General features: G+C 37.7%; 1 protein-coding gene across 1 annotated transcript; it reads left to right on the top strand.

Moving 5' to 3' along the window:
- The first annotated feature begins 353 nt into the window (after nt 1-353).
- Nucleotides 354-1,547, top strand: LOC145989135 (putative G-protein coupled receptor B0563.6). Its single transcript, XM_083124427.1, has one exon. It carries the CDS (start codon nt 354-356, stop codon nt 1,545-1,547), a length of 1,194 nt encoding a protein of 397 aa, XP_082980553.1.
- The last annotated feature ends 11,308 nt before the right edge of the window (nt 1,548-12,855 follow it).

Raw genomic sequence — 12,855 nt, 5'->3', positions numbered from 1 at the left:
CTATGGTTCAGTCGCAACTGCTGTCTCTGAGAGTCAGCGGTGCCCATCAATCTCTTTTTTCTCACCACTGACAGTCGCTTTACTTCTGATCAGCCTGTCACCTGGCATTAGAATTACGAGCTATTGGGCCTGTTCCTAAATAAACTTTAAAATTTGTTCGAATGTATTTCATGGGATATTTGATCGCAAGTAATGTTATGTCCCTCATGGAATATTTTTTTATTGTTCGTATCATTTTGAAATGCTCTATATATACGAACGGAATTGTATTATATTATAACAAGAAGCCTCTAAGATTGAATTCTCTTCTAGTACGATGTCTAAAGCAAATTTTCCTATATTCCAGGTCTGCAATGAACAGGGGCAACAACTCGACGGAGCAGCTGTGGCTGAACGAGACGTGCGAGCCCCAGGAGCAGTTCGACCACCACCTCCTGTGGATCGCCTACAAGGTGATCGCGCCCATCATCATCGCCGGGGGGCTGGTGGGCAACCTCCTCAACCTGGTGGTTCTCACGCGACCGGCCCTCAAGGGAGTCACGTACGTGTACCTGTTCGGACTGGCGGTGTCGGACCTGTGCGTCATGCTGTGCGTCATCCCCATGACCGTAAGGTTGAACAATATCCAGCTGAAGACTTATTCCGCGGCGGTGTTTCACGCTCACTTCGAGCTAGTGGCGACGAACTCCTTCATGGCGTCCAGCATCTTCATCGTCGTCTGCCTCACCGTGGACAGGTACATCTCCGTGTGCCTGCCGACAAAGTTCAAGAGCGTCCACACCCGGAGGAACGCTCGCATTGCCATCGCGGCCTCGTACATGCTGGCCGTCGCCATCAGCTGTCCCCTGACCGTACTGAAGTCCGTCTGCTTCGAAGGCCAGGCCAGGGTGCTCCAGTACGCGTTCAAGGAGAACAGAGCGGTGACTCGCTCCCTGCCTTGGACCCTCTACTTGTGGACCTCGGAGACTGCGGTGAGGTTCGGACCTGCCCTCATCCTAGCCGCCCTCAACACGCTTATCATCAGGAAGTTCCGGAAGTTGACCGACAAGCGGAAACAGTTCCACGCCGCCTCTGCAAAGTTCCGTCAACGTCACCTCCTGGATTCCTCCCACTCGAGCCTCCGCAAGAACTACAAGGAGGAGCGGCGGCTGGTCATCCTCCTGACGTCCATCATCATCCTCTTCTTCCTCACGATGACACCATCGGCGTTCCTCTCAATTTTCTACAGCGAGGAACGGAAACACGATCTTGGGTTCCAGGTGTTCCGAGCTGCAGCCAACAACCTTGAGTTCGTGAACTTCGCTCTCAACTTTTACGTCTACTTCATGTGCAGTAAGGAGTTCCGGCGCGTATTCTTGCTGGTGTTCGCTACCAGGTGCTGCCGCGCACGGGAGCCACCCAAGGAAGCCGTGGGTCTCGAAGATTTCAGCAGGAACGGGACCACTGTCCGGTTGTCTGGGCAGAGTCCGGAAAAGGCAGGCAGCTCCGAGGAGAACCACAAGAAACTCAGCAGCCCCGTCGAGAAGCACAAAGCAAACAGTTGCTGAGTGGATCCAATCTAATTGTACAGTCGGGCAAAAAGAAATCGACACTTAGATCCTGAAATACTCGCTTTCCTGCAAGCGAGTATTGTTATGCGTGTTGCCTAACTCTAGGTGGCTTATCAAATTGTCAATGGCAATTTCTGCGCCTCCCCGATGGTGCAGTGGTAGCGTCGTCGCATTGTAATCTAGGGGTCCCGGGTTCTTTACCCGATGGAGGCACATAGTGGTATAGATCCCACTTCAAACTGTAGGTTCTGTCCCGATTATTCTTGCAGAGTAGCGAGCATTTCAGTATCTATGTGCCCCATTTTTATTGGCAGTGACTGTACATTGTTCCATTACAACGTCCAATACCTCTCCATGTATATATGTACATAGAAAACAAACTACTGTAGACAGAATGGAGAATGAACGTATACTTACGTGCATCGTGGTTCAGCGACAAATATTCAGGTTTTGAGCGTGAACTTAATCTCTTTCTTGTTCTCTATACCTGAAGTGTTACGGTCGTACGTTATTATACGTCATGGATTTCCTGATACACACTGTACAAAGTTACAAAACAGCTATCCCATGCTGTATTACTGCTTAGTGTGAGTATAGAATTCATAAACTAAAGTTGTCTTCTTAAGAAAACAAAACTAAAGATAAGCAAATGTAACATTAAATCTCAATATCCATATATTATCAATACAATTTACTTCTACATAGGCCTCGAATATTGTGTGTATATTATGGTTTATAAAATGTCATGAGTAGCATGAGTACGAAAGGTGGTCAACTTCTTATAGCTGCGAACAAAAGTTTGAAAAAGTAATTACTTCTTTGTACTTCTAGTTGCATTCTTCTTAAATCACAATAAACTTCTCTCTCGAACCAATAAAAACTCTGCCAAAGGAACCTAAATTAAATTACACACCATGTTATTAAATATTAATGAGCACTAGTTGTATTGCACAAGGAATTAAATATGCTGAATGAGGAAATAACACGTTTTTTATATATTTCCGCCAAAAATGAGCATAAACTTACAAATATTAAATTTCCACTATATAATCGATTACTACACCATTTCGTTCGTTTTCTATTCTGAGAAGCTCATTAAAGTAACGAATGTGACATTAACTCTATTCAGATAACTTGCTTCTAACTCTATTTTTTATATATTTTCAGAATGAATTATAAACTCTTACAACTAACAAAAGAATCATTCGTTTACTGCCAGCTGAGATTAATCTTTACGAAGAAAATATAAATCTATCCGATTCATACGATCAAAATATTTACTGTTAATGAATTGCCTTGGGAGGTGGTTGAAGGAAAATCATTGCTCTTTTCTGGTTTATTTAGTTTCAGTTCACATGTGTCAATACTTGTACATTCTAAACCTTATTTTTACTCGTAACACAGTTTGTTTACGTTTTGTTAAAGCCAGTATACTGTAGCATAGTCGTGTCTATACTTTATGTAGGTACATATAATTATCACCCGAAATATAAAAAAGAACTGTTTATGTTTTAATTCATCTGTATTTTCATAGCGAACACAAATTAGCCTAAAACATTGTACGTTACCTAATCGAACGAAGAATAAATAATGACAAAAGCACATTTCGAGCATTTGATTGCTGGAAAATTTCTCTTAGTGAATTTATTGAGGAGCGTGAGAGAAACTAAGACATGATCATCTTCGCGATCAACCAAAAGTGGCAAGAAAGCGAAATAAAATAAATTAAACATTAAACAAATCAATCAAGATTGATATCAATTATGGTATGTATTCCTTACAAGCTCAAGGAGTTTCCGCTTGCGATTAAATAATAAGATGAAGTGTAATCCAAGAGTATAAAATTTTCCCAAGTATCGTGGAAGCGGGACGCCGAATTCTTTTCAAATTCAATTCTCAACCGGACAAAGAAATTTGTTTTACTGTTCTGTGCTACGTGCACATTGATCAGGTAGTAATTATAAGTAAACATGTGTGTGGACGCACTTCTCTAACTAATAATATGCAGCCTTCACAAAAAGAATTGTACGAGAGGCGGCATTTTCACGTTGGTCTACGTTTTCAATCCGTATCTGGTAACTAATTGGAAAGTAACATAAAAAAACTAATTTTGTCTGTGAAATCTTAAAACCCCTTTCGTATACTTCCTTTAAACTCTCTAGAATTAAATGAAGGTCTCTGGGATAAAACATGTTAAGTGACATGCTGACTTTATTGAGCAGAAATATTATTAGAATCTATGTTGTTGATATATATAAGTTCTCCCGTGTGCTATGCACCATGCCATGAAGACGTATAGAAGATGTGGGCTTAGAGCCCCACACTTTCTTGATCACGGCCGAAGATAGGGGTGATGTGATCAGCACCACCACCCTGGGCGCCTTTACCCCCCAGAGTTTCCTTCAGGTACCCACTTTATACGACGCTGGGTGGGCGCCGGAGCCGCTTGAAAAGGTGGAAAAATTCCCGGTTCACCCCCGCCGGGGATCGAGCCCGGGTCTCTCGCATGGTTGTCAGACGCCCTAACAACTGAGCTACCGCGGCTACTTTTATATATATATATATTGTAATGTGTTTACCAATATATGAAGGATTCAATGAGTCCAATGCAAATTGCATGACATGGAAATTACACTCGAAAATTGAGGACGGGTCTTTTTACTTCGTAACTCAATAGTTACCAAAATGTCACTTAACTCTGAGCCCTTAAAAATCTATGGATTACTTAAGGTAGGGTAAGGAACGAGTCTGTGTTCAGATTTATATATTGATGAGAGTCAGAAAGCATCCATTACGCAAACAAAGCAGAAATAACTTCAACAGAATAAAATGTTCTCAACTGCAAATTAAAAACAATTAAAAATAAATATCAATGAATTCGAATTCTATGTTCGTCCATGTTACTAGACATTCTCTTCAGTGTTTTTTGTTTTATGTTTTATACTGGAAACATGTTTACAGGAGTTACAATAAAAATAATGTTAGATCAGCGTGGCTTGTTAAAAAAAAGACGCATTATGAAAACTTTCTCTACGGTAGTTACGTTCTTTTTGGACCTTCATCAGTTTCCTATGTGGACCCTTCGGGACCTTTAGTCAACTACCAATGAACAATGGCTATGTGTTTACATTTATATAGATAATAGCTTTCAGAGATGTTTCAATTTCAGAAATGTTTTTCGGGGCATTTAGAATTTACACAGCACGAATATAGTACACATGATTGTCATCGCTGAAATATTCACCCACAGAACGTTGCAATGCTTGTAAGATTACGCAAACAGGTTGATACTTTGTTCAACATGGCAGAGATGGATAATTTACTAATCTGTAACAACACTTCATGCATGAATAATATATTTTTCTTGTTGTTTTTAAGAGTCCTATTTATTAGGATCGGATATTACTTGCAAACTAATTAGACCTACTGGAATTCTTATACTTATGCAATTTTCGTTATTGTATACAATATGTTTTCCTTTATAGAGCCTTCCGTGGCAAAGTGGTTAGCGTACGATTCATATGAATCCATCTGTCAAATTTCGAACACAGAGTAAGGTACCTATATATCCATACATCGCAACACTCTGCCATACACCTTCCCCTTAATTTTCTTCAACCTCACACCGCACTAATTTTTCAACACCCCTTATTTTTATTTCACAAAAGTCCAATTTATGATGATTTTGGCTGTAACTTTACCATTACACATCCTAATTACAAACTTACACCACCAATCGAAATTTTGGGATAGATCACTGTTGTAAGAAATAGCTGTACAATTGTGTTTATTCCACCAATACATCATTCAACCACTTGTCGTGATTAAGCCAAGAGGTATAATAACAGAAATAGGAAATAGAAAGAAAGATATCAGGTTTTCTGCCACCAATAGCAACTCTCGGCCATGTCTATAGATATTTTACTGCCATAGACCCTATAAATGCATTTCTCAATACAGGGGTGCCCATTCCCCCAAGGCGGAGGACGAAACCCCCAAAATCGTTCATCAAAATCCCCCTCCAAAGTTTTCATCGTAACACCTCACACACACACACACACAAACACACACTAGTTTGGATAACCATGAAGTAATTAATTTTTGTTTGAATGTCGATAATTTGATTTCATTTTTTTTAAATTTAATTTTCGAAATACATAAGTTTTTGACAAGAAAAGTTGACAGTATGTTACAATTATCCAGTCAGTCGTAGCACAGGAACTCATACAAGCGAAAATAATCGTGCCTGAATTCATCCAACACTAAAACTAAGTCCGCATGTCGGAAGTACTCGGAACTACCACAACATTGTTTACGACTGGCCAACAATCGAAAGATGCATGACATTCGAAACCTTTCCTTGCTGTTGAAATAAAAATACTAAACAAGAAAACGCACGGCTCATCTTCATGGTGGTGTTTCATTTCAACCCAATTGCCGCAATCACCCACAGGTAGGAAGAAAAACTAATAACCTTAACTGAAAACCAACAACAAGTCAATCAAACGAAACGACCCCCTCCCCCATTTTTGTGTGAAGATATATAGGATTGGTAGGTAAACTATAAAATTTTGTACCCCCAATAATTCGCATCACGCAGGCGCGTCATCAATCCCCCTACGGGCATCCCTGCCTCAACAATTAGTCAATACAAATAGAATGTGTGTCATATTTTAAATAAAAATAACCGCTTGAATCGTAGCGTGTTGTGCTAACCACTCCACCACGGAGGTCGGTCACATATACGAGTTTAATTTTGTTATTATTAGGGATAATATTACAAGTTTTATTGAATGGGGTATTGTGTTTCACATACCCATATCATTTATTTTCATTTGGTTCCATGGCTGCCAAAGTGTCGACAAAAGAATTCATGGTTCTTTCATGATAAACCTACTACATTTGCAGATTATATCTGCAGTATACAAAATCACGTTATGTAGGCCGCACTGTATTTCGAAATTGTGGTAACACTTTATTTTGAATTATTTGAAAAGAAAATAGAATGTATTTGCTTTCCAACTACAAATCACAATGAACGAGATTAAATTCTCTATTACTGGTTCCCAGAGGCAACTTCTCTCTTAACCCCCCCCCCCCACTCCACTGAATACGCCCATGTATTATATCTACAAACGAGAATATATTTCAGCGAGATGTCTTACATGAGCGAAATCTTACTTTTATCTGAAGAGCAGGTATTTAAAAGTGGGAACTTTGCCAACTATATAAATAAAAAATAGATATGAGAAATCATATCATGAATCTTCATATATATCTTCTCTTACATGTATGAAATTAATATCCGAAATATGTGAGAGTACTGCTCAAAAACACGCGAAGCGCTCATTAAACTACTTTTAGAAATAGATCTGTGGCTCCGACAGGTAACAAATCGTTTTTGAAGGATTTATCGCTACCATTCACTGTTGCTTGCTGTGAACCGAATTAGCATCTTTGTTGTTATATGAGTTCCCTGTTAGAATTACGTGTGTATTTTCTTTCTAAAATAGCTTAAGTTACAGCGAATTGTAAAAATCATAGGAAGTTCGATAGCCGTACGGTAAAATTGCATTTGTATAATGTGAGATTTAAAGAAGTAAGTTTACTCCACATCTACTGAAAAAAAAAACCCATCTAAGTTATACCCTGTTCACTGCACCGTCTTACGAAGGCAAAAACAATTGGGGAGTTGCACCCAACCTCAAACATAGTTTCTTCTAGTAGATATTTCTATGTAGGGTTGCACAAGTTTGCTACGTTTTAGCACAGATCTATTGCTGATCTACACATATTTGCCACTTTGAGTTAGAGCCTGTATACCTTAAGAAGAATAAGTCTTTGGGGGTCCACGTGCAGTCATTTATGAGTCAATGCGAAGGAATTTCCACCCATCAGCCTACAAACTGAGTCCATTGTAGAACTTTCTCTTCTATTAGTAAATTTGCCGGTGAGGTAAGAATGCCCAGGGATTTTGAATTTTAATTTACCGAGAAATTTCTGTACGTTTTAGGCTGACAGAGGGCAAGAAATTACTCCTCTCACTGGTGGAAGTGTGTACAGCAGGTTTCATATTTAAAATAACAAAAACGCCGTTTTCAAGCTCGCTTGATTGGTGTTGCAGCCTTGAAGTTGTTTTTTTAAATGACAGTTGATGCCTCATGTAAATTTGAGCTGCATACAATCTGCCCTGAAATTTTTACTAGACTTTTGAGGTTTTAATTTGACTCTTGTATTACCTGAGATACCCCACGATTTTTGCAGTTGGACACCCTACTGACTTGAGAAGCATTCGTCATCCTGAAATAAGTATTCTTCTGTACCATGGACCGTTATCGTTAAAACGTATAGACCATCATCATCTTCATTCCTTATCCAACTAGTAGGAGGGTTAGTTGTCCTTATACCAAGAAAAATATCCTCTTTATAGTCGGAATAGTTATGAAAATAAATAAATAAATAAAAGTTGTAAATTTGAACAGAAAAAACAATTAAGTATTGTTTACATGTATAATATATTTATATATACTACCTGCATGTAGTATATATATATATGGTCCCACAATATAAGCACTGTAAAATTAATTCTCCTTATTTTAGTACGTGTTGTAACAGGTATATATTATTTTCTTGTGTACAAATATTTGTCAAGCAGTGCAGGTGTTCCCATGACGTGTAAAAAATCTGTGCGTTTATTTGTTCGTTCATATAGTCATGTCACTAGATCTTAATCAAAATTTGTGAAATATGGTATTTTCTGTTAGTACTTGGAAATTAATTTTGAACCTTAAAATGATAAAGAACAGTCTGTTTTAAATTTATGCAGTAAATTGCAGTATTCATGGAACTTTTTTAAAGTAGGAATTCGATATACGTATAGTATAAGTATAATATATAGTATATGGAATATCATAACATACGTTCTGAAATACATTTTCATAGTGATATAATAAAGCAAGTTTTTGTACTAATTCTATATCCCCAATACTTAAAGAAAACAACTTGAACACAATTGATTCAAATAGACTTAATAAATCGTAATCATGTACATTAACTTCATATTTTATAAAGAAAAACATGACATTCAATTACATTCTGAGTAGAAGGTAATTTTTCCTTAAGTTACGTGGCCTATTATTAATGTCTTACATTGATCTTGTTCATTAAAGTTATGTACATAATTACATTGTATTTCACTAACCTGGCTATGAGAACATTATCTACATAACACTGTCCTACAAATTTTCACTTTTTTTCTCTTTCCTGAACAAGAGTAGGTGTTCCTTAAAGTTTTGACCTCCTGATTACGAATCTGAAGTCAGATATGCTGTATCAGGTTTGGTTTTTCAGAAATGTTGAAATGAATGTTTGAAGAAAACCCCAAATTTTGGAAAATTTATGTCTCTGAACAAATTGATATTTCTATGTACAATGCAAACTTTCTGACATAAAAAGTATGTGCATGGCACATTTAGATATCAGAAGGATAAACCAAAAATTATACCTTAGTATTGCGTGCAGTCTTGCTTGAACAATAGACTGTCAACAAAAATAAAAACCAGTAAAAATCCAAATGTGTGACACAACCTGTATAAGTATAAAGATGCAGCTGAAATCAATGCATTTTATACATTGCGAACCAAACAAAAGTGACTATTGACAAAGACATAGACATAGATTGATGCATGTTAAGAAACACAAAATAAAATTAACACCTATGAAGCTTTCCTCTTCTGTGAATGGGGGGGGGGAACGTGTCACGTGCCAAGTTCCAACAGTAATCTGCGATCATTGACACACCAGATTTTCCTTTATATCGCTGCTCCAGGATCAGAATTGATTGGTGAAACCTCTCACCATGCTCATTAGACACAGCTCCTAGGTTTTCTGGAAAGAACGATAGGTGGCTAAGTGGAAAATGCACTTTGAGTGATATATTGCATCCCATAGTGTGCAGGTTTGACAACTCCTCCACCAGTTGCACATAGTTCGCACTTTTGTTATTTCCTAGAAAGTTTTCTGAGACACTCTTAAAGAGAAATCCACGTCTTCCTCTCCACTTCTGTCAGTTTTTCAGGGAATACGTTATCTTTCATCAATTGACGTATCTGGGGGCCAATGAACACACCTTATTTTAGTTTAGCATCTGAGATATTTGGGAACTTTTCCTGAAGATATTTAAATCCTTTTCCTTCCTTTTCCAACCCTTTTACAAATACTTTCATAAGGCCCAATTTAATGTGGAGTGGAGGCAGAAAAACTTTCTTTGGATCGACAAGAGGTTCCTCTTTTACATTCTTTCTTCCGGGAGTGAGGGATGCCGAGTAGGCCATTCCCTTTGTTTGTAATGCATTTCCCTTGCTTTACTGTCCCACTCGCAAAGAAAACAACAGTACTTTGTGTAGCCTAACTGTAACCCTAACACCAAACCAATCACCTTCAAGTCCCCACATATGTTCCACTTATGCTCATCATACCTCACTTTCTGCAGCAGGAGTTTAAAATTTTGATAAGTTTCCTTCATGTTTACTGAATATCCAACTGGAACGGAAGGGTAAGTATTACCGTTGTGGAGGAGAACACACTTCATGTTTGCTTTTGACGAGTCCAAGAATAACCGCCACTCATAGCTTTTAAACTCTATTTGTAATGCCAGCATCAGTCCTACAACATCTGTGCAATATATGCAATCATCACTACTGCTGTAAAATTAAAGAAATTCATGTTGTCTATCACGGTAGAATGTCACTTTATTTTCTTTTTGAAGAAGATTCCATCCTTGAAGCCTTGAAGCTTTGAAGCTAGGGGCTCAGCTTGTTGTTTGGGTAAGTTCAAGTCCCTAACAACGTCGTTCAGTTCCTCCTGAGTAATCAAATGTGGCTCTGGCACGTTCCTTGTATGTGGGATCCTCACGCTCACTACTCATACACATTCACTTTCATCAACATCACTGCTGTCTACTGTATACACTTCTGGCGGCACTGTCACAGGGAAACCTTCACCATGTGGGATGGGTCTTCTAGCTGATTGTAGATCTGGGTATTGCACTGATTTACTACCATTGGACGTTACTCCCTTTATATTTGAAACACAAAAGTAGCAGTCGTGTAAGTGATCATGTGATTCAAACCATAAAATTGGTGTAGCAAATGGCATACATTTGTGAGAACCACGTAACCATCCCCTTAGATTCACTGCACACGATTTACAGCAAAATTTGGATGCCCAGGGTTCGACTATGTCGACTTTCAATAAAAAATACAATTCATACGTTTTTAACAACAGGTGTTATCTTTGCAAACTTCGGTTTCGGAGTTATCCGTCCACACACATAAAAGAAGTTGTCATGATCGTTTTTACACTTCCTAGGCATTTTCAGAAATGTAGCACTGTATTTTCACAACACGAAACTACGTTTGCAAATGTTTGGTACTTCACAATGAAACATCCACGCGTTAATGTGTCGCAACAACTCAACTGTCAATGTAATAGGAGAGTTCTTTGGGCTTCATTGATACCTGTTACGAGCAAATCTTAATTTACTAGATCCTCCATAGTGTTTATCAGTGGATGCATTTTTGGATTAGTTGCGAAACTGAAGAGACCGCTTTGGTACCCTGTGTTGGCTACTAAAGCTTCATTTTGCTGTTTAATTAAAGTTCTATATTATGTCAGGCAAGCTTGCTTCTAACATCCAAGCGTTTTCATCAGACCGAGTTCTCACTTTACCGAGCCGTTCTGACGTGTCGTAGAAATGTCTTTGGAATCGTCGGAGGGAAATTTACCTACCCACACTTGACAACAATTGAGCATCTGGATTGGCTAAGTTCTCGAAGAGAGAATCACGGGTTGCATATGAATCCCCTTCGAGGAAACAAGCGAAGTTCTTAGAAGCTGAAGAGAACATTGTGTTTGAATTGCATCATCTGTCAGGTGCCTGGGTTTTGCTCGCATTGGGTCTCGGGTGTAGCATTACTGTGTTCTTAATTGAACTGCTGTTGGAGTATGTGAAATATAAGAAATAGAAGGATACCATATTCATGTAGTAATTTCAGAGATGTTATAAAATGAGAAAAGAATTCTTCAGTGTGTAGAACTAAGATAGGAACAATTTCGTAGGTTAAGTATACACTTTTTCCCCGCATACGTTTCTGAACCTTTCGTCTGTGACGGGAGGGGGCAGGGGGGTAATTTATTTTATATTAATAAATGTTTGTGTTTAATATATTGAAGTGTATGAAAAATTATAACTAACATTATTATCCTCAGGAAACGTTTTTTTAAAAATATTTTTTTAATATTTTTCCAAGCTAGTTCCAGAAAATTAACAATTTCAATTCACTTTTCGGGTTTTTCAAAAATTGAGACCTGATAGGGGAAAACGAATATAATTTTCGACTTCGGCAGAAAAAACCTTTCAGAATCACCTAGTACTTTTCAGGAAAGAAATTCAGTGTCGGAAAGTAAATTTGTAGAAAAACATTTTCAGATCATTTCAGTAAACAACAACTACTGCTATAAATTCTGAATTCTTCTACCCCCATTGTTAAAGAAAGTAACCGTATGAAAATTTAAAAAGCAAGGCTGGTGTTCATTGTCCGTCCGTTTAATTGTTCCTCATAATAAGTAAAATATTTGTACATATATCGTAGAAGGAAAAACACTATTTTCTCTTCAAATTCCTCAAGGGGGAACAGAAATTATACATTGGTAATATAATTTAGGTTAATATTCTCCCTCCATGTACTTGAAATTTGTATCACTGATGTGCATTGTAATATTTTATGCCTATTTTATACCTCTTAATGTAAGTGTAAACCATGAGAATGGATGTTTCAATTCATGAAAGAGAAAACAAAAATGAACACTTGAGGTTCGAACTAGATCCTTCTGTGTCAAGATCATTACTCCATCACACAATGGTCTCTATCGTACGCTCTATAAAAAGCACTATCATCCATATATTAAAGTTTAAAAACTTGCCATGGTCTCTATATTTACTATGGGAATTGCCTCTGAAATATGAGCACAAATTTCTCATAACACCATTTTTTGAACACATTGTAAATATTAATTAGAGTGAGTTCTTGCAAAGTTTAAAGTGAGCCAATTCATAATGGAATATGAATAGTTGTATATTGATATATATATATATATAAATGTTAAAGCAAATTATATATTTTAGATCAAGTTTTATATATTATGAAAATTTAGGTCGATAGTTTCAAAATTGAAACAGAAGGAAAGACACCGACAAAAAAATATGTCTTAGCTTTAGAATTTTCCTCTTATTCTGTGTAACTTT

The sequence above is a fragment of the Lepisma saccharinum genome, chromosome 6 (genome assembly GCF_977018435.1).
Source record: "Lepisma saccharinum chromosome 6, izLepSacc3.1, whole genome shotgun sequence".
Classification (NCBI taxonomy): Eukaryota; Metazoa; Arthropoda; class Insecta; order Zygentoma; family Lepismatidae; genus Lepisma; species Lepisma saccharinum.
Note: the sequence above shows the minus strand (reverse complement) of the source record. Positions and strands in the feature narration are given on the sequence as shown.

Excerpts from the sequence above, each read along its gene's own strand:
- LOC145989135 (XM_083124427.1), top strand. The coding sequence starts at position 354 with ATGAACAGGGGCAACAACTCGACGGAGCAGCTGTGGCTGAACGAGACG.